At 45.3% G+C, this 22,911-nt stretch overlaps 1 protein-coding gene across 1 annotated transcript in view; it reads left to right on the forward strand.

The window, feature by feature from the left end:
- Nucleotides 1-22,911, forward strand: part of LOC306780382 (plexin-A1-like) — a 240,451-nt gene that overhangs the window by 154,165 nt on the left and 63,375 nt on the right. Inside the window, exons 10-12 of the mRNA XM_079272739.1 lie at nt 7,890-8,090; nt 18,139-18,235; nt 22,226-22,449. Coding sequence (XP_079128865.1) covers nt 7,890-8,090; nt 18,139-18,235; nt 22,226-22,449 — 522 coding nt within the window. The remainder of the gene's footprint in view (nt 1-7,889; nt 8,091-18,138; nt 18,236-22,225; nt 22,450-22,911) is intronic.

Genomic DNA, 22,911 nt, shown 5'->3' on the forward strand with positions numbered 1-22,911 from the left:
CTAAACTGGGTTGCGAGCACATGACAAGGAGCACTGTGTCATTTTCCCGCCTCGCAAGATGAAACTAAATTCATCAAGTTTTGATCCTGTGGGCTTCAAAAGGAAAAGGAAAATAAATCAAAAGAGAACACGGGACTGAAGCCATCCCGAAGAGCTTCTCGTTATCTGTACCGTATCTTCTGTGTCACCCTCGGAAATACACACACTCACAAACGGACGTGTGTAGTTTTAGAGGCTCCTATAGATCCACCAGCTGATGCTTATCGGCGACATCCTCCTCTTTGACCATCCAGACCAGATAGACACACAATCACACTTGGTCATCAGAGATACCGCACGGGGGCAATGCTATTCTAATGGAGACACGTGGGATGAAGAGCTCCAGAGAGGCACAGCAGCGGAGGTCCTTTCCCATTGGGCACGCTATCTTTTCCGTAGTTTGATCGCTTTCTAGGCGCACATGGCTTGAATAGGTTTCTAAATTGCATTGATATATGCATTTTGGTGCTTTGTCGAAGCTCTGATATTGGTCCCGGACCATTGTGCAGTTTTCGGACACATCTGGCGACCCACTGACACAGACGGACGCAGTTAGCGACTGGCTGGTGAACAAAGTGAAGTGTTCAGCAGCTAAAGAGACAGATGTGTCCCTCAGGAGTTGACACGGACCACACAAACTGGATAGTTGGCCATCAATTCAACAGTGTAATGATATGTCCTTCTTCACAACTTATTTTCATTGCCCCCATGTGGCCAACAGAATGAGCTATCGCAGGTTCAAAGACAGCACGAACCCTAGAAAGTCAACCGCGGCGGCGCAGCAGGATTCCTTTCACGGAGCGTGCTCGGCGGCAGCGTGCTCAGCGCTATTCTACCCTCCTGGCGCTTTGACAGTAAAGCCGAGTTCACGGCACGCGACTTACAAAGCCATCAGTGCGTTGTTCTGTTCACGCTACACAACTTGCTGACTCCTAATCTTGAAGTCACCCGGTAGAAATCCCAGATGATTTTTTTTTTCACGGTGATCGACATAATTCCCTTCTTGTTTTCATGCAAAACTGAATGTCTGAAGCGTTTAATTGATAAAAATCACAAAAATCGGATTCCAGATCCCCCGATATTTAATCAATATCTGTACAAGAGAACCTTTAATTCAATTAGCCTTCGTCATAGGGCTGAAGAGGGCCGATAGTTCCCTACAGCGCCGCTCATGTTCCTACTAAACCAGTCTGCGAGCCGTACACAATCCACATATCAGACATTATCATTCTGCAGCAGCGAGGCCCACAAGAGTATCGTAGCACAACCCGGCTTGCCGTGCTGATTGATATCAGTTGTGTGTCTGGCTTTCTTTTGGCCTCTCCTCTTTAGGCTTTTTTAATTTATTTATTTCCCACAAAGAGCTCTGCAGCATTCAGTGCATATGCACAGCCACTGGGAGGGTGTCTTATTGTACAGCGTGTGCTGTATTGCAGAAATAGCTGGAGTTCATGATGCATTGGTTGATAAAGCTCCCTCCGCTCTGACCCGCCTTGTTGTTGTTTTGTATCCGGGGTTATACGAGACAGACAGGGAGAGATAAAGAAAAGAGTCGTCACTGCGTAGGGAGATAAATACTCTCAGATGGAAAGACGTGTCTGAATGGTCGGAAAATGTTTGCGGAGATCCACATAGACACAGCCTTATGGCCTGTCTGTGTGTTGATTGATGGAGGGATCTAATGGGATTACCTGCGTGACCCACTGCCCGTTATTGTGGTATTCTCTGCTGTGTGTGCGTCTGTGTTGCTCTCTGTTAGATTTATTCTCTGAGGGCATAACTATATTAGCGTCGAGAACCGAGACATTGCTCAACAGATGACTCTTCCTCTGTCTCTCCTGGGAGATGTGGTCATCATATCAGGTCCTTTTCTTTCTTCCTCTGTGTGTGTGTGTGTGTGTGTAACAGCGCTGGTCGATGGGGGTCTTTCCCCCTCCGTTCTGAAATGGTTCATTGGACTGTAACGCTAATCCGCGGGGACCCTGTACACTGCTCTTACATAGACAAACACACACGGGCTCCCTCATCCATCATACTCGGAGTCTGTCAGCGCCCCAGCGACTTGGCCTCATGGGTGACGGCCGGCAGCCAATCGGGGCCCCTCGCCTCATCTCTGACATCACCGTAGTTGTGATGTCTCCATCCTGGTAGAAAGTAATTAGAAGCGAGGGGAGAGGAAGGTAAATGGATAATACGGTGATATGATGTTTTCATCTCTAACATACATTTTTTGTTGCCAAAGCACCAGGACAATTCAAGTTCCTGAGCATTACACTCCCAACTCCACACATCATCTCGCCAGCCTGCCGTTTGTCCGTGAACATCGTGTTCCAGCAGCCAACGAAGAGTGGTGAAATGTGAGGAAAAGTGAATATGAAAATGCAGTAGAGTGTCCTACAGCCGCGGGCATCATCCCAGCTAAATACACAGCAGAGCAGGTAGAAGGGCAGAGGGTGGGAGGGAGGATCAGATGAAAGAGGTGAGGGAGAGAGCGTTGAAGAACCGACGAGAGCGAAGTGCGGTATCTGTGGTTGAGTTGTAGGAAGTGAACACGACCTCGGATACGACTGTTCCATCTAAAAGCTTGTGCTTTTCATTGTTCAGCAGCTTCTAGATTGACATCAGCCGAAGGTAACTAGATCCAACATCCGCGAGTCTCCATATCCCCAACCCTGCACTTCCGTAAAGTAATGAAAAACGACATGTCACTTGCTTTAGACCGAACGGTTATTAGAGGGGAAAACTCACTTTACTGATTTGAATCCACAGCTGAGCATCGCTGTTCAAATGTCTGTGTCAGAAATCAGCCCCGATTCACTGTACAGGTCGCTACATTGACTGTCCGAGCGAGTGTGTAAATGCATGCAGTATAGCACCCTCAGAAATTCGACAATGCGGAGAAAAAGAAGAAGAAAAAAAAAGTGGGAAAGAGCTGAAGTCGTCACACAAATCATTGTAAAGCACACACTGTTTTCCTTTTCGGTACTAAACTGGCTCATTGCTGACGGGTTGAATAAACGTCGACTGTCTTGCAGCTCTATGAAATGACGGAAGCGTTGTTGGTATGTTATTCCAGAGGCTAATGTACTCTTCACAGTGGTTTAAGTAAACAATTTGATAGTATTTCGCAGTTTTGTGCCAAAGGAATTAAAGGCATGTACCATATATACGCCGGTTGAGTTCAGTGATTGAAAAGCCCGGGCTCCTAAATTTAGGTTTCCGGTACATAGTGAACCCTGCCACCGTCGTACCACCTTCTACCACCGTTCTTCCGTTGAGAATCTCCAATATTTCCTCTGTGTATGACATGCTGTACGCCTTTATTGACAGCAGGCCGTTTTGAAGAGAGCAGGTAAAGTGAATGCTGGAAACGATGGCTCCGTCCCATTGCACCGTTCCAATAAGCCATGCTCGCGAGCCTGCATGTCCAATAACTGGACCCGGGACCCGATGCATCATTGTTGTTATCGATCACAGCTGTGCCTCTCCTGCTTACAGGGTAACCTGTGAAAAGAGACGCTCTCGAGATCTCAGTGTGCATATTGGCATTTCCATTCCTCCGATGTGATCAAACTATCGTCACAAATCATAGCGACATGCATATAGTGTACATTTGGTTTCCAGTTTTCTTGTTCAAAATGGCCACCGCATAAAGAAAAACATTGGGAATATTTCAATCAGCTCCAAATAAAATAGTATCCCAGTATCTCCGACACTGACCTGGAGATTATACGATGGTAGTACGGCATACGGACTCCTTACCTTCCCTCCTTTGATCACAGTGTCTGTGTGTTTGGCCCCAAGGCGACTGTAAAACATTCCACAGGCTCAGGCTGCACGAGCTCACCGCACACAGCCAGAGGGCAAGATTTAGCTCCGGCTCGGTGTGTGCGGAGCAGTCGGTGTGTGAGGATAGCCGCGCATGTGTTTGGGTTGTGTGTGTGCATATGCTGTGCATTTCAGAGCTAGATGTAACATAGTTTGTGTGTGTCTGTATTGCTCGTCTGGGAAATATTTAGTGTATATATATATATATATATATATATGTGTGTGTGTAATGTATCTGTTGGGAACTTGACCTCCTCGACTCTCATCCCCCACTTTAATAAACATGTGTATGGCTCCCAAGACATCTCCTCCCCTCCTTCCCTCTCGCCTCGCCTCGCCTCTCCTCACCCTTCTTTCTTTTATCCGTGTTTATCTCTGCTCGTCCCCGACTTGCGCCGCAGTAAATTTATATCTCAACGAGGCAATTGTGTAGATGGTGTGTGCCGGCAGCAGCTGCTGGGGAAACTTCCAGCGGTCAGAACTGGTTAACGCTCATCCCCCAGATAAAATAAAGGAAAAAAACAAAACAATGAGAGAGGACGAGATAAAGAGAATGTTAAAAAAAGATCAAGTGAGAGCAAGAAAGAGAGAGGAGCGAAAGCGAAGGGATTAGAGGAATCCCCCAGGTAAAAGAGATTGTTGTGTCTCATTGTGTAGAACTGCGCCGCTATCTGATGCAGACTCGGCTCTGACACCTGTCACCACTCCTAATGAAACAGCTCCCACAATCCTCTGCTGCTCCCGTATCTTTTGTCTACACTCACTCCCTCCCTCTGCGTACATGCGTGTGTCCCACTCGTTTCCCTTTCTGTGTTTGCGCAAGTCTTTGTACTGTATATATGTGTATATATATATATATATACATACATGCCCAATGTAAGGAATGCCTTTGTATGTGTTGTGTGTTATTGTGTTCCTCAGAGGAATGTGACGCCGTGCTTTTTATCCCGACACTGATGCATCAGTAATCAGGAACAGACCTTAGGGGAGAGAGAAAGAGAGAGAGAGTGTGTGTGTGTGTGTGTGAGCCAGACAGGATTGCCATGCCACAGTTGGAGCAGAGGCTTGAACCCAGTCTCTCCGACATTAACAACGATGAGCTACTTGCTCATTGAGTATCTCTTCGCACACACACACACACACACCTACACACACACACACACACACACACCTACGCACACACACACACACACACACACACTTTCCCTTTTCCTTCCTGGGCTTCTTTAGTCCTGTTTTCCATTTTATTAGAGGCTAGAAGCAGTTCATTAGCAGCCTGTCGCCATCTGTGAATACTTTAAACTTTAACAGTCAGCCTCACTAATTGACAATCTGCTTCACTGGGCTTCACTGGCATTGATTTGATCTCTTCTCTGTCTCTCTTCTCCTCAGTTCTTTCCTCCTCCTCCTCTTCCTCTTCCTCTTCTTCCTCCTCCTCCTCCTCTTACACAGCCACATTCACATCATGTAGAAATATGAGCTGCCAACTGGGGGGAAACCTGCTCATCCCGGCCTCCGATACTTATCATTACAAGTAGCAGTGTTCACATTACCCAACAGTGGTCATGAAGTGGACCGAGACAGTTGGCAGACATCTACTTCAAAAAGAAAAGAGCCAATCAATATTTGTTGTCTTTAGTTTATGGATAGTTTTAAAGGTGTATCAATATTTTCCACACTTTTTGGCCACTTGGGGGGGGGGGGGCAGCAGAAGAAATCAAAAACGTTGACATGTCACCTAATTGTCGCCTCTCCTCATTTGGGGACCGGCCAGCATATCGAGGTTTTGCCACCGCTTTTTGCTAAACGCATCAGCTATAGAGATGAGGTTGACGAGGTGGAAACCACAACCATGAGCTAAAAGATATCAAAACCTCTGTACAGCCTTGCATTAATTGGCTCATTTGACCCATTGTTAATCAGTATTAACATAGCAGCAAACACATATCTGCTATGCAAAGATACAGTGGAGTGACGTCTACCTCCCTCTATGTGTGCTGTATGAGCTTCACTGTGCTTTGTTTACACAACCGGACAGGCTGTGTGTGCATTTTAGTACAGGTCAGTCTGCTGTGCCCAACTGGCCAGCTAATGGCCGCCGCTCTGCATTGCGCTCATACGGCGGTTAGTGCTGACAAAGCCCTCAGGTACTGTTTGCACTGTTAGCTGCTAGCCACTGGCTCAGCCGTCTAGGTGTTGAGAGCCATGTGGATTCAATTGCTATGCTCTGACTTCTGTTGTCATTATTAATGACATAATAGGGTGATTTTTAGACTTTATTTGTAAATGACTTCCCCACTTTATCCTGTTTTTTCGTGTTACATGCCACCTTAGTGCGCGCTGCAAATATATTGGATCACAGAGGAAAACCACTGTTTAAAATCCCAGTGAGTTTGATTTGTCCACCTTACACCTCCCCATATGGCGTCAATGCTACCTGTCTGTGTGCTCTGCGCTGCAGTCATGACGGCAGCAGAGGTGTGTCTCCTGGTGCCATTGTGTCCAAACCTCTATCTATCTATCTATCTATCTATCTATCTATCTATCGCGCTCTCGCTCTCTCCCCACGTCTCCTCTGCCGGTCCCAGGCCCAATCTTTCAAGTCATTACCGATGCTCCATTAGATAGCACAGAGCAAACTCATATTGAGATCACCCTGCAGATCATGAGGGCTGCTGCTGCGGCTTGACTTTTAGGTATTCACTCTTGATTAAATAGAATGCAGTTCCCACTGATTTATCATTGCAGATATAAACGTTTGCTGTCCTAATAGGAAAATTATAGTCCGCTTAATGGCGCTTAAAGTGGAAGACGTCTTCATTTATATATTCTAGTTCGGGATGTGTATGGCCTGTATGATTGTTTAGAGCATCTCCAGAGGAATACCAAACACACATTAGTGGATACGACTTGTTAAGTGGTAATTACAGCCTTTATGATATTGCAAAGGCTTTTTGATCCACTTTCACTGGAGAAAATGTCTTAACTAGTCACCGCCTTTTCGTCAGACTGAATATAAATGAACAAATAATACGTTTTGTAACTTGAAACAATGAATAAAAGGCAAATTACTGACCTTTAAATCTCTTGAAAGAAGTATTTGTTCTTTCTTTTAGAAAGTTAATATGGGAGGATAGTTGTGATACATTTTATCAATGTAAATGTAACATCTGGAGGTAGATATTGTAGTATCAATGCCACACACAAACATGTTACAATTAAATCTAGTTTATTGAGCCAGTTGAGAATCTGAATACATATTACGGATTCCATCTGACAACTTCCATCTTTTGTTTTACTTCGGGCTGGGCAATACCCTCGGAGATCTTCAATTACGTCCCTTCAATTAATATGGTGCGAAGCTGGCGTTTCTCGCCAACGTTTTATTGATTGAAGAGCAGCAGGAAGCCGCTGGATGGAAGCGCTGACCCCTCACTCATCTCCCTCTCTAATCCGTTAGACTGTAGCTGTTTCACAGTGCGGCGTGTTAAGAATTAACACCGTCCGTGTTCCTCAGAGACGCCGCCTCAGGCTCTCAGTTTTGTCCACGCAGAAAGAATTACAATGTCCTTTAGTGCATTCATTGAGGCAGCGACAAAAAAACATATTTAATATCCATAACAGCCTCAATAATGCTGGGAAGGGCTTTTTATTCCAAAATGTTGTGTACTCGTTTTTGACAAGTAACGACCGCATTCAATATTCAGCGGTTCATAAATTGGACAAGAGTTGATCCTCAAGAGTGTTGATAATTTGGAGCTTTTAGGCTGCCTCCATCATCAAACACACTCCACCACGAGAACAAAGGGACGCTGGAATGCATCTAGAAGTACGTGGTTAGAAAGAAAAGGATTCAAAGGTGATTGTGCACAAAAGGAGTCCTGCAACGCCATTTCTAATGCGCAACGAATTGTCAATTCGAATAAATAGACATTCTCTCCACTCGGATCTGCACCCCACTTCGGTTTTCTCTTTTCCCAGACACGTCTCAATTCCTTTATTCATATTTGTCTCATCTCCAGGAGTGCCCTCAGATCCTGCCCTCCACCCAGATCTACATGCCCGCCGGAGTCCTGAGGCCGATCACGCTGCTGGCCCAGAACCTGCCCCAGCCGCAGTCCGGGCAGAGGAACTACGAGTGCATCTTCCACATCCAGGGCAGCACGCACAGCGTCCCGGCTCTGAGGTTCAACAGCACCAGCATACAGTGTCAGAAGACAACGGTAAGGCTTGAAAAGAAAAGCACGAAGATACATGCCAGTTTAGGTGCTGGCTAAACCAGAACAAAGTTGAATCTGTCAGCAGGAGCTCCATTCGGGACGGCTGCACCGCTCTACCCATTTGTAGGTTAGCTGCAGCGCGAGACAGAGAGACAAGCCGTGATGGACCGGTGCGGCAAAGGCTTGAAACTGAGGCGCACGGCCACGGGGAGCGATTGTCGCCGAGCCACTCTCTTTTCACCCCTGCCTCTTAGCCCTCTGTCAAGCTGTCACCGCTAATAAGGAGCGACCATTTCAGCAATGTTAATTTCCTCAGCTCCAATCAGGGCGTGAGGTAGAGGGAAAGGCAATTTAACGACGCCAATTATGACTTACTTAACGAGACGTATGATTAAAAGGCGAGCCGCAGCGCTCTCGCTCGCGGTGATGAGTCCGACGGCAAGTCCTCGGGACTCAGCGGTGATTCGCTGGTTGTGAACTCGACCCAGTCAAAGGGAAAGAATGGTCTGATGTCGGATTGTGACACGTAAAGTAGTTCTGGGGCACATTATCGAAGTTGATTTTCCCGATCGTAATGATGGCTCCAACAGCTCTTTTGTGTTTTTGGAAAGGTAATTTGTGCATATTCAGTCAGTTGTGATTCTGTAATTGCTCCGTGTAGCGCGTGTTCTTTTGAGATTTCTGACTTTTTGGGTTGCTGTCAGGTTTTTATCAGATTTGTCCTCAGTGACCTGACTACTTGAAAGCGTATCGAATACACGGGGAGCTTCTAAAACAAACAACAACAAAAAAACACAATTGCTGCACAGCGAGTTGAACTAATTGCGCACACAATTATTTTGGAGTTCTAGCTCCATTGACTTTCTCCATTTACCTTCAGCACGGTGAGGTCCTGTCTCCGACGTCCATCACTGACATTAAAACACCAGTGCTTCTAAAAAATACATATTGTAGATAAACCACAGCTGTATGTTAGCTGTTTTGTTCAACCTCCGTTGCATTTTTAAGTTCTGAAAGCCTCCCGAGAACTGTATCGATACATACACACACACACACACACACGTTCATTTCTTCATTCCCCAGTGTTCTCTCTGCAGGAAGCAGGAAAAACAGTAAACAGGCCTCGACAACAACTTTGCAGCGGCTTATGAAGCTAGACATGGGGGGGGGCCGGAAGTTTGTGCGCGCGAGTAGATCCATGCGGCGCTGTGAACGAGTGAGCCCCCGTCTCGCCACCCTCCCCCCCATCAGGTGATACTGTGATAGGATCCAATTAGGGAGCTGTAGATAAAATGATGATGAATTGCAGCGCCGTTGTAGACTGACAGACACACACACATGCCTGGCAAACCACTAAAATGGAAAAGAAGGAAGCAAAAAGACAAAGAAAGAGAAAGAGCCAAAGAGAGGGGGTGAGGGAATTAGGAGCAGACAATGCAACAAAGGGTGTGATGGAGGAAGTAGAAAGAGGGGAGAGAGAATGGTAAGAATGAAGAGAGGCAGAGGGGAGGAAGGAAAGGATAAACTCAGCAGGCAGACTTAGGGGAAACAAACAAACAAACGAGGGAGAAAACAGAGGGAGGGAGAACGCGGACTCTAAAAGATGTGCACGTTTGAGAAAGTGACGCTGAAAGAAAAGAAAATCATGATCCGTGCAAAAATGAAACTGCTGAGATTAACTAGAACCGCAGAGGGCGCGAGGACAGTTGGGACAATGGGGCCATTATTTTCCGACCTATTTGGTTGCACAAGTTAGCAACGAGGCACCCACGTTTCCACCCAACAACTGCTGCTCAAGATGCCCCTGAGCAAGGCACTTGCAAACACATACCGGTGCTTGTAAATGATGAAGCCCATGTGTGACAACACAGCTAAAACGAGAGCTTGAATTCTGCCAGTGTGACATTATTGTCGCATGGAAATGCGGTTTGAGTGCAAATCGATCAGAGAAATCTACGTCGTGTGACCTACCGGTACTCAGCTTCGACAAAAGATGAAGGCTGACTTGAAGTTCAGTGTGACGGATTACACGAATCGAGCAAGTTGTCAAGATGGCTGTGTGAATGTTACACCAGACAGAAAAGATGCACCCCACCAGTTTTACTCATTAAAGGTGCAAATGGGGAAGAATTTCAGTTTAAAACATTCAAAACATGAACCAACGTCATCAACAGACTGTGAAGAGGTTTGCAGCGTTGACGTTATATCAAAGACGTCCATGCATTCGGTTGCAGAGATATCTACTGAAATGAGCATGCTAGCCAGCTAGCCAGCTAGCCCCTGCCTGTCCTGCATGGTAATACCACTTATTCCGCAAGAGGGGATTGTGAGTCACTGTAGCCTCGAGAACCCCCTCAGTCCAACCAACATGAGAGGACGAAGAAGTAGAGCTGCCCCCGAGGGCTCGTCAATCCAAAGTAGCAGAAAGGAGGAAAAAGGTTGTATTTTGGTTTCATCCTTGCCTCCACCAGGATTTATTTTGTTAGCGGTTAGCTTTAGCCATGAGTATTCAGCCAGCGCATTTGCGGAAGTAAACACTGATGAAAGCAGAGATGCTCTTTTTTCACCAAAATTAGCATATATATGCAGATTGTTACACAACAAAACCTGCTAAAATAGGCCATAGACTATCTCCTCATACAACGGTTCGTATGATGTCCTACGATAAGTTACTTCTCATATTGTGTGCGTTTCCCTCTGAAAGCCTGCATCACGTGTCAATTTCTGCTCGTTACGTGCATACGGTCTTTTCAAAAGAAACTTCACAGGAAAGTTACACAAGTTGCGTGACAAACACATCGACATCAACTGCTCGTTTCAGACGGGGCACGAACTGCAGTCTCATGGCATTGTTTGTCAGGTATTGCTACGAATGCTGGATGAGACCAGCCTCGCGTCACAAACACGCCACAAAACAGGCTTAGTAAACAGCACACAGCAGAATGGAGGCCAGTGAAAATGTTCTGGTGGTGACTTCTTTTATACATCTCTTACTTATTCAGTCTCTCTTCAAACGGACACAATTTGTGGCTGAGATGACAAAAAGCCAAGAAAGGGGCGAAAATGCGTGTCCTCCCAGACATCTTGTTTCCAGCACTGCCAATCGGAGTTGCTGTCGATAAACTTGTCCCAGGGGGTGAATGTTGATGGTAACCTTTCCCACTGAGGGCAAAAACCAGATGTTAATGTGTTAATAGGTGTTAGTGGGGTTTTGGTCAAATGGGATAGGCGCTCCGAGTGAAGTAAAATGGTAAAACCCAGAACAATGAGCTGAAAGGTGCTAAAACGCTAGCTAGCCCAGATGCAAATGTTTTCATAGCCTTCCCTTTACGAGTAACTAGGTTCTTATCAATAATAAAAAGTGTGTTTACAGCTAAATGAAAGAGTTAACACACAGGATAAACACACATGAGATCCTTCTATGATTGAGAGCTTGTGTACTCGCTATCATTGTCGTATTCAGTATTCTCAGTAGGGATCTGTGTGTATATGTATCACAGCTGGCTGTGACTGGGACAGTAGAGTGTAATAAATCACAGATAAAATTAGCCGGCAGTAGATGTACACTCATCCATTCCATCTTACTGTCTCTTTGTGCATTATTTAGCCCCTCGACAAACACTCAAACATTGAACCTGTACACTCGAATACACCAGGGACCCACAGTATGCATGGGCGCACACTGGGGACGATCACAGGAGGACACACACTGGCACGCGCGCACACGCCGATAGGATACCTGCAAGCTGAGTGGCTACCTAGTTCGTACACACACACACACACGCACACACACATTTTCCCCAGGGGTTTGGAAGCACAACGTGAAGCAGACATATGGAGATTCTCCACATGATCTTCTTCCTAATCATGTGGAGCAGACGGAGACTGTAGCATCAGCAACAACCAGCAACCTGCTTTACATGATTTATTACACTGACACACGTAGGCTATCAAGCACTGTGTGTGTGTGTGTGTGCGTGCGCGTGTGTGCGTGTGTGTGTGTCTGCAGTATGAACTTCCCACTGTAAGTCCGTGCTTCTGGCACCGGTTTTGAGCAGCACAGTACACTGTGGGAGGACGACACAGTGTGTGTGTTTGCGTGTTCACAGTCTGCAAATTGGTCCAGACTTTGGTCAAGTCGAGACTTTTCCCAAACTTCTCAAATATTCTGCATATTGCAGTAATACAGTGTAACACAGGTACAGTACACACATGCTCTTCTCCTACAGACTACGTTTGTATACCCTGAATGTCTCTATGACACCCATTTCTATAATGCATTACTTAAAATATGTTATAATCTGCTTACAGCACTGAATGATGATATTTATCAGCACTCCGAGCAATCCATAATGCTTTATAGCAATAATCTGAACACATTAAGTATTTCAAAGTGACTTATGGGTCAAGTATCATAATGATTGCTCATTGTTATTTAGCAAGGATCACAGTTTATTATAATTCATATTGTTGTAAAACAATATAATTATATAATGACTTATAATACATTTTCAAAAATACAATTTCAGTGAGTGATGAGTAATTACAAAGTATTATTATACTTGACCTTAGAAGTCAATATAAATTGCTTCATAAAGTGTTATGGTTCTTTTTATGAAGCATGATTGGATACTTATGAATGCTCATAACTACACAGTGCTATAAGCAGATTGTTTAAAGTATGTTTTTAACGGTATACTATAGGCTACTACACCACACACTTGGTTAAGGTGTGGGAAAGATCCTTCTGATTCATTCTTGAAAACATCAATGCGCACCGCATGCTTTCTCGGGCGTTCTCTAACCTTACCCATGCACTCTGAGTTACCAAACATAACAATTAAACAAATACAATATGTCTGTGCTGAACACTTTGCAGACATGCTCAATACGAAGGTCTCCTGGCGACATCAGTAAAAAATATGCAATCAGGGCAGAAAACGTTTCCTACAAACTGCATTTGCTCATCAGTGGCACCAAGTATGCACCTGACTTGCTTGCACATGCTCTGTTATCATCCTATTACAGTAAATCAGCAAGAACATGTTGCAGCAAAAGAGCACACACTCGCTGCAGACAGCTGAGAGAGAAAGAGCGAGAAGAACAGAGGAGAGCAACTAAAACTAAGTGAGTTTAAAACATGTAATATCATTGACATGTTGTTAAGCGGTGGGCAGATTTCTCCAAATTTGGCACAAATGTCCACCTGGACTCAAGGATGTAAACTGCAACATGGCTGTGAGCTGAGGAAATAAACAGCAGGGCAGCCACTCTAGTTGAATTAGTTGAACATTGTTGTTTTTTCATTTAGTGCGAAAATAAATTGTCATTAAAAAATGCAAAATAGTTTGAACTGAATGGAATTGAACTGAACTTGTGTGTGTGTGTGTGTGAGAGAGCAGTGCATTTTTAACACACACTCAGCTATCCTTCAACATGACTAATTACATGCGGGTGACCTGCACACACATATGTGCACCTCTCGTTTTTTCTTACCTTCTCCCCCTCCTCACCAGCCAGCTGCTCTGTTTTGTTAACATCGGCAGTTTTCAGTCCGTCAGACGCTCTCACACACACACACACACACACACACACACACACACACACACACACACACACAGGGGCCATATCTATTCATACAATCCATGGGGACACGCGATCCATGGAGACGATTCATGTTGCGAGAGAATAAACGAGTGCGGGAGCAGATAACGAATGAACCCGAGCCAGGCTGGTGTGTTACTGTAATGAGGCCAGGGACGGCTTTGTGCTCACCTTGTAGTTTTTTTTACACCTCCTCCCCTCCCTCTCCTTTTTTTTCTGTCTCCCCGTGTCACCTCGCCTCCCTCCCTCCCTTTGTCCCGCCCCCCCCTTGTCCCTATACCTCTCTCCTCCCTCATCGCCTCCTTGTTTATTCTCTTCTTCCTCCCCCTGTGCTCTACTCCTTTCTCTCCCTCTTTCTGTCTCCCCTCTTTTCCTCCCATTGCCTCTCCTCTCTTTCCCCTCCTCTAGTCTCCTCTCCCTCTTTCCCCAACTTTCACTCCTCTCACTTCCCACTTATCTGCTCTCTAGCTGTCCTCCACTTGCATCCACCCAACTTTTATCCACCGTATCCTCCCCTTTTACCTCCTACCCTTTCCTCTACCTACCTTCCTCTCTCTTCCCTGGGGGGGGGGGGGGGGGGGGGCTTCACTATGAGTTGGCGCAGGTAGATTAATTACATGCAGCGACATGGAGGAGCTGGCCAGAGGCTTCAGTAATGAGTCTGATTACTCATCTCCAGCAGCTCTGGGCGCTCAGGGGAGGGAAGTCAGGACGGCAGGCCAGCAGAGAGGCCGCTCAGCGCGGGGGGGGGGGGGGGGGGGCAACTTTTACCCACAGGGTTCCACCAATACAGAGTTTTTAACAGCAATGGGGCCACTGCTTTTAGTTCAGAGCCCTGCGAGGAGTCAGTGACATGCCGATAGTCAATAGCTTTACCCAAGAGAGAGTGTTTGCACCAGAAGCTGTGTGTGTGTCTTCAATACCTGATCACATGTATGCGCATAGCTGTAATCGATCAAGGTGCAGCAGGCCTAACATCCAAACATCTTCACCAGTACCCCGGGAGGAATGCAGACAGAAGACAGTCCCACGGTGGCTGGAGAGATATATACCCAGGGACAAAAGCAAACATAATTAGATGCAGGACATGTGGAAACATGAGCACGGATAATAAATCACACAAACAAAAGACAGCAACAGTTTCTCATTAAGCCGGAAAAAGATGATTTAAGGTGCAAAGTGTCCGGATGCTTTCAGCCCGCGAGTCAAAGCAACAGTGAGCTGAAACTGCAAAGGATTTGTAGAATGAAGTAAATATTTTTTGGGGTCAGACATTAGACACAATCTTCGCAAATAAATGCTGATTAGTTACAGTTGGATAACATGTCAGTGTGTTGGTTGAACCCTCTGGAGCTCCAGAGATACAGGAAGAACAGCACATCATAGTCATACTGCACTTTCACACACATGGCCACAGAACTTCTGGAAGTAAAAATGTTAAGAAAGCGCAGTACGCGTGATAAATACGCCTTGTTGCAGTTTCAGTTTTAAAACAAGCTTTTTAATGTGTATGTCTTTTTAGCGATCCGTTTACTGTATTGAATGCATTTAAATGCTTTTGTTTCAGAATACCCACTTCTCAATTCAAAGTGTCTCAGCCTGAGTTGGTCCTCACTTGATATTCAAACACAGATCCTTCAAAATATTGCCATTTAGTAAAGACAGCTTCAAGTAGAGGTGATGGCTTCAGCCCTGTCCCATTATTAGATGTGCTTTCATGCCACACTTCATGTTTTCAAAAGGTGACTGTCTAACCGAGGCTTCCTTCCATCAAAGAAACTGCAAGCATACTTCCATCGAGAAGACGCGTTGTCCGTGTTAACTGAACCCCGAAGTCGTGGCAAAGTGACGTCGGGTGCCACCCGCACTTCTAAATCTCATCAGAGAAGAATCTTCAAATGTCAGAGGTCAGAGTAGAGTGTATAACCGATGCCTGACGAGACCAGTGTGATGCATGAGTTAAGTGTCGGCTTAAAGAGACGCTCCCCCGATGTGGCTTTAATACTCTTTAGATGAGGTTCCAGCGACATGGCTGTAGATGTCAGGCAGGGTGGGGCCACGTTGTAATATCCCAATGTTTGAGGGATCCGTCCAAATGCATGGAATTTCCTACGGATATTCCTGTACCCCCAAACGATGAAGCCAATGGACTCTGGTGAGCTCTTGACTTTTCCTCTAGCGCCACCATGAGGTTGACATTGCCTTAAAAGTTTCTGTACTTTCCCCATTGGGATACATTGTAATAACTTTATTGATTATGCAGACTTTACATCAAGCACCGTCATCAGGTTAAAATGTCAGTCTGTCCTGCAAAGCGAATGTCATTCCCATCAGCCTCAGCTGTAGCTTTTTTTGCGTTTTCGTGCTAATTGGTAAATGTTAGCATGCTACCACGCAGAACTAAGACACTGGAAATGTCGTCATTGTGAGAATGTTAGTTTGACTCTTTGTCTCGTTAACTTATGTCTCCTTTTTAAAGACTAAAACAAGATCAAACTGGGATCTTATAGAAAAGTTTTACACATCGCAAGTTCAATGTCACACTTCAGTTAAGCGTTGTCTTGTGTTCCTGAAGTTCTTTCTCCTTCTGCTGCCTCTCCTCTCCTCTCCTCTCCTCTCCTCTCCTCTCCTCCTCCCTCTCCGTGTGTCCTCCTTATTTTTCAGTATTAAACCGGCCCTAAAACTCTTCTTTTAACTCAAGTGTCCCCCGGGGGAAGCGAGTCAGTGGGCGATTGCTCAGCGTGACCGGGCAGCGCGGTGTCACAATGTGGTTTTGGGTCGGCGCTTCAAACTATGTGACAGCATGAATAAAGCATGATGTGGCGAGCAGCAGGGTGGGGGTGGGGGGGGGACACAGACGAGAGAACAAGCTCACCCAGTGTCTTGGTGACAGCAAACAAGTCAGAACCCTTAAAGTTGAATGGGGGCCATGCCGCAGAGAGATGAGTGTGTGTGTGTGTGTGTGTGTGTGGGGAGAGCCTGTGGTTTCACTGGGCCTGGGAGCTGCCGTACACAGGCCTTTAAACAGTGGGGCGTAATGGTGATGCTAATAAAGTCAGCGGCCTACCTCATGTGTGATGGATCAGGGTCACGCTGAACTAGTGGGGAGGGAATAAGCCCGTTCAGCTTTTCCTCTGTGGCAAAAGAGTGTTTTGGTTGAATCCCTGTGCTGCTGACCTCCCAGAATCCTGTGGTTCCAATGGTCTGTGCTCCTCTCAGCTTCTGAACGGTCTCAATAGAGATCCAGACTTCCCACATTCCTTCCTCTGTGTGGCCGCTTACAATGTCTCCTATTTTTCTTTTGCCCCACTTGTTTGTGCTCTTGTCTTTCTTCTGTTTGCCCCTTTATTTCATGGCCTTCTCCCCGAGGCCTCCTCGAGGTTTGAACTGAACCCATTGCTGATCTGAAATAACAGCGCGTCTTTGCTTTGATCGCGGTTAACATCCATGTCAGTAGCGTATCTGCTTTGCTGGTATACAGGCAACCCGTTTTAACAGGGCCCACCCGTAGACCATCAGCAGCGGCTTTACAGAATCCATGTCTGCAAATCGGTGTCACAGCCTTGCAAAAGAAGCGATAAAGGTTATTGCTGCTGCCATAAAGGTTTTGGTGGTTTCACGTTTTTTTTTTTTTTTGGTTACCTAAAGGCCACCGTAGTTCTCCCAGGAGGGCTGAGTGGAACTTTTGGCTTCAATCTGCAACGTCTGCGCTATTTGCCACCGTTAAATCCGACACATTGCGTCTATAACTTGTGTGTGGGAAGACAACAGCAGCCCACACATAACAACATCCTCAGGTATGAATATGGGATTCACACTCCGTGATATTTGAGTCATGGTAATAAATCAGAGAAGAGTGGAGGAAAGTTTTGACCGCATTATAAGTGTGTGTGTGTGTGTGTGTGTGTCTCAGGTCCCATTGCTCATATGGGATGGTCGAGTCCCGTCTATCAAATCCAGTGTGTCAGGGAGCAAATTGGAAATGCCAATTTCACTTTACGCTGCTCCGCATCTTATCTCTCGCTCACCCTCATCCCACCACTTAGCTCATGCGTAAATGAATACGGTCCTCTCTCAAGTCTACCACTGTCTGATTCCCGTCCGCTTTCACCTCTCTGACCGCTTCTCCTCCTCCTGATGTTCCCCTTCTTCCTCCTATCTCATCTTCTCTCCCTCCACCCCGCCCCACCACCTCCTCTCCTCCCTTCCCCCGTCTCCCTGTGCCCATGCCCGTTCAGCTGTAACCTGTAATCTGTTATTTCTCTGTGTGTGTTTCTGGGAAAGAAAACGTCTGTTGTGGCGAATAAGGATTTGTGCATGCTCGCCTGCGATGAGCAAGCCGCTGGCGAGTCACTTTGCAGACGATACCTCACGCAATTCCCAGTGTGCATCGGATCCATTATCAATTAACGTCTCCTCACCGACTCTGTTCCTCTGTGTGTCTCAGTACGACTACGAGGGCGGTGACATCAGTGACCTACCGGTCAACCTCTCCGTGGTGTGGAATGGAAACTTCGTGATCGACAACCCGTTCAACATTCAAGGTAGAGCTTTTTCTCTCTCTGTCTCTCTCTCTCTGTCTCTCTCTCATTTCGGTGGAGAAAAAGAAGATAATAATTTGAATCGACCCCGCTTGTTTATCTGTATGTAATGACTTTCTTTGAAGCAACAACGGTTGTGCAGTCGTTTGACAGCCATCAGGGAGAGAGGTGAAAGTGTGTACCATCCGTTTGACAAACTAAGAAACAAAAAACACAATTATTCTTGTCTCGTGGGATAAAAGAGAGGCAGAGGGAGTGATTGATGGACGGTGATGACAACAAACAAACATCCAACGAGGAAATGAATAGGGATGGATGTTAGAGGGGAAGATAAACAAATGGCGAAACCGATTGGCAGAAGAAGGGAAGAACGCTGGATGACAGGTTGATAAATGCAGCATGTAATGGGGAGGGGGGGGGGTTGAATACAGGGATTGATAAAGAAGAACAGAAAGCGACACGGAAGGATGGCATTTATTATTTTTAATGGCTATTTGTGCATGAAGTGGAAAACAATTACCAATTCTAAATTCTTTATCAAGTGTAATACATTGGGTGGTGGAGGCTAATGACTTTAGACGTCCCATTGCACCAGATAATGTGAGTCTTGCTCTCGGGTGTGTCGTACAGTGTTTTGCAAGTCTGGAGTCTGATTAACTAAAACCCTTCCTACTGTATTCTCTCCTGCTTTTCTTCCTGTTCCGTTCACCGTTCATTTCAGTGCATGTTTTAATCTCTCTTTGTCTTCCATGTGACCTGGTTTTTTTTGTTTTGCAGATTGCTTGGAAATTTGTCGCTTATCGGCCCAATTCTCCTCCCTGTGTTGTTTTGTTTGAAATGTGCCCCTTTTTTTGATATTTCCAGTCTGTCCGTGCTGAAAGATCCCATCTGTGGATTAAAGTCCTGAGTTTAGCTCGCGCTGAGAAACATTGTAGCGGCCACGACAAAACAAATAATCACATTTATGTGCAATCAAGTAGATGAACTGCACGGTTAATGACTGTTCCCTAATCAGAAAAGCACTCAACTGATCAATACAGCCCTGTATTTATATGGATCAGTACAATATTAGCATCGGTTTTGTGAGTCAAGTAATTCTGTACGTTACGTTTTATCAAATAAATACATATTATACGACTGTTAATACTGTTAAAAAAGTTCTGCTCAATATGTCGTTCCTCCAAACTAAGTAGCACTTTGTTTTTTGAGGAGCCTTCATAATGAAGTGTCACGACTTCATGAGGTTCAGTTACTGAGGGCGCCTTCATTCTGCATGTGCTCTGTTTGGTTTGGTTCCTTAACGCTGATAACGTCAAACAAGCGGACAGAGATTGTTTGGGTTCCCAGTCCGCTCCCAAGCAAACTGTAGCAACTACTTGTTGACGTCAACTTGTCTTCTTTCTGCTCACCATGCGGCGCTGACGATGCATGATGACAATCACCCACACTGTCCAATAAAGTAGTTACCTGTCAGTCCGTACGACTTCATGATCGCTCCTCTTCTGAGCACATAATACCTACAGACATCCCTCGAGAGAAAAACTGCACATTATTGTTTCTCCAAATCCTCAAATTTCCTCCCAGCTCACTGTTGATACTTTGGAAATAAACACAGTTCACAGTTGAGGTAAAAACCCTGAGCTGGCTTTTTTGTGTACATCTCAAAGATCACAGTGTGAAACGTGGCTTAAGGATGCATCTTGGCAGGGCAGATGCTTGTATCTGGATACATTAGGATTAAACTGAACTAAGGGCGTTTGAGTTGTTGCTGTTTTACTGCAGAGTTAGCCAGCAAACTCCTGAAACGAGTGAGTGCTTTGTATGCGACAGCAGTGGTGTTGAGAGTTTGGGAGTGTGAAATCCAATGATCTTAGAGGCGCCGTGTGTGAACTTGACAAGTATGTTCCTCTTTTTTCAGACTGTGAGCAAGCAATGCTCGCTGTTCCACTTTTCTAGGTGGCAGAGAATTTGTGCAGGCAGCACCCAAAGCCAAAGACCGACTTAGACTGAAGTTTCAATCAACAACCCTATCAAACCCCCTTTAGATGAGTTTTGTGCTAAAGCCTCACAGAATACCTATTAGGATTGACTTCAATACGATGCTTAGTGTTGGAAAAAAACACACATAATAAAACCATCCTCACTCATACAAATCTCATAAAGACCGTCTCCTCCTTTCTTCCCTCTCCAGCCCCTATTAATCCCTCTCGCCTCCATCCCCGTCTTTCTCTCTCTGAGTCGGAGCCGTATTATCCGTCTGAGGCAGAGCCGCCCGGCTTTGCCCCGGTGTAAAGTGGAGATGTTAATGTTAATTAAATCATTCATTTGGTTCAGATTAATTAGCGCCGCAGCTACTTTTAAACTGAGCCGTGGCTAATCAGATTAGGCCCGAGCGGAGGGCCGAGGCGGGCAGATGGATACGTGAGAAGCTGGCTTTGAAGTCCGGCCGCCTTCTGTCTGCTGATGAGGAGGAGGAGGAGATTCCTCCATGCTCTGTAGCTTTTTTTAATTTAATTTTTCTTTTCACCTCAGTTCATTTCAAATCTGTTTAACAGGTGTGACAGCAAAGACACCTGCCTGCAGGCTTTGGCATTATAGTATCAACTGAGATTAGAATGATAGAGTTTAACAGATGTACAAATGGTGCCAAAAAGAAAAGAAAAAGACACCTGTCCCTTTACCTGCACCTCTCTCTCTCTCTTTGCATGTGACTTTCTCTCCTCTCTTGTTTTTACTTGTCACACAGATTATTTTGGTCTCGTTTCTCTCAACCTCTCTCCCCCTCTCTCTCCGGCTCTAATCTGTTTCTCTGATTCTCTCGGCCTCGTGGGGCCTCACCATCAACAATTCGTGTTGCTGTTTTGTTAACAAGCGCAGCTAAAATGTATCCTCCACCTCCTCCCCCCTGCCTTTCATCTCCCCTCGTCTCTCTTCTCAGGTGTTTGCGGTTTGAATATTTATTTATCTACTAATTCTTTTTTTTTTCTTTTTTACTTTTAATGACTTTTTCCACTCCACAGAGTTGAGAGAATATTAATTTTTTTCACACAACAAATTATCAATTCCCTATTGCCGTTAGAAGACATTACCTGTTGAATTCATTTCTATAATATCCCTCTAGGTTGCTTATTCATTTTCTTCCCTCTGTTTATCTGTTATTTTCTTACTGTCACAGCCTCGTAGTGGTAATAATCACCGACTAGGTTTTAATAATATGTAGGAATAATATGTTCAACATTTTAGGAAATATTGTTATGTACTCTTTTCTGAGGGTCAAATGAGGAGATCTCTGTCTTAATCTATATCTATATATTATCTATATGCTTAATATGATGATACAACCAGTTAGCTCTCTGTAGCTTAGCATAAAGATTGGAAATAGGAAAAACAGCTAACCTGACTCTGTGCAAAGGTAAAAAAATAAAAATAAAGACGTAAATAAATGTCAACCAGCACCTCTAGAGCTCACAAGCTCACAAGCTCACACGTCACTTGAGTTAGCCTCCGCTACGCGAGCTTTCTAATTACATGCATTTTCTTATCGAGGGATTCTTTCATAGCTCTTTCTGAAAAGCTAAAACATGAAATAATGATAAAATAAACTCACTTTGAGCAGGACAAGGGTGTGACTTTCCTTTTCCTCTGGAATATACCTCTGTGTCCTAATGCAGGCTTGCTGCTAACTGAAAAAGCTTTACTAAATGAGCTGGGTTAGCTAGCTAGTTAGCCATCTTCACCAGCTGTTTTTCACAAGCTGGTAAGCTAGCAGGCTAATTTTCTAACACCATACATGCCATGGCCATATAAAAATGAATGTCACAGCCATTTGCGTGCATTCATGTGTTGATCCCAGTCGCCAATGAACATCTTAGTTTGCAAGTTAGATAACGTGAGCTATGTCAAACTGCTGTTCAGTGAAATGTTTGATGTACGATTACAACTCCAGTCACATAACACGTGTCTCTCTCCCACTCTCTCTGTCTCTCCGGCCAGCCCACCTGTACAAGTGCAGAGCGTTGCGGGACAGCTGTGGCATGTGCCTGAAGGCCAACCCCAGGTTTGAATGCGGTTGGTGCGTCCAGGACAGGAAGTGCTCCCTCAGGCAGGAGTGCAACGGTGGAGGACATTTCCACCTCCCGCTGCAGCTGGCGGAAGGCGGAGGATGGATGCACGCCACCTCTGGAAACAGCCGCTGCACCCACCCCAAGATCACTAAGGTAGGTGGTGCGTCTGTGTTTCTTTGTGCGACTACATACAGAGATTCCACAAAAACACCACGGATGGAACAGGCTGTGAGTTTGTGTCTTTGAGAGGATGCTAATGTATTTTCAGGCTACTTGTAAGTGCTTTTTCTACTGCTTAATGAGGAACACTGGCCAGGTGGACAAAGAGAGACTGCTGGCTTCTTTTCAGACAGAGAACATGCTCCAAATCACAGAAGAGTTCAACTTTGTAAAGGAGATCACGTGATACGGACAGCATTTTATTCATTTTTTTGTGAGCCAGTGCTGAAAACATGGAGTTTGATGCTACATCGCAAGAAACCAGAATGGGCTGTATCTATCAATCAGTTTGGTAGTGATAGTGAGTTCTAGTGGTCTGTTAGTGATTTTTACTTTTATGTGGAAAACCAATTGATGATGCCAAATTTAGGAAATATCAAACGCAGTTAATTTTGA

The sequence above is a fragment of the Melanostigma gelatinosum genome (assembly GCF_949748355.1).
Source record: "Melanostigma gelatinosum genome assembly, chromosome: 8".
Lineage (NCBI taxonomy): Eukaryota > Metazoa > Chordata > Actinopteri > Perciformes > Zoarcidae > Melanostigma > Melanostigma gelatinosum.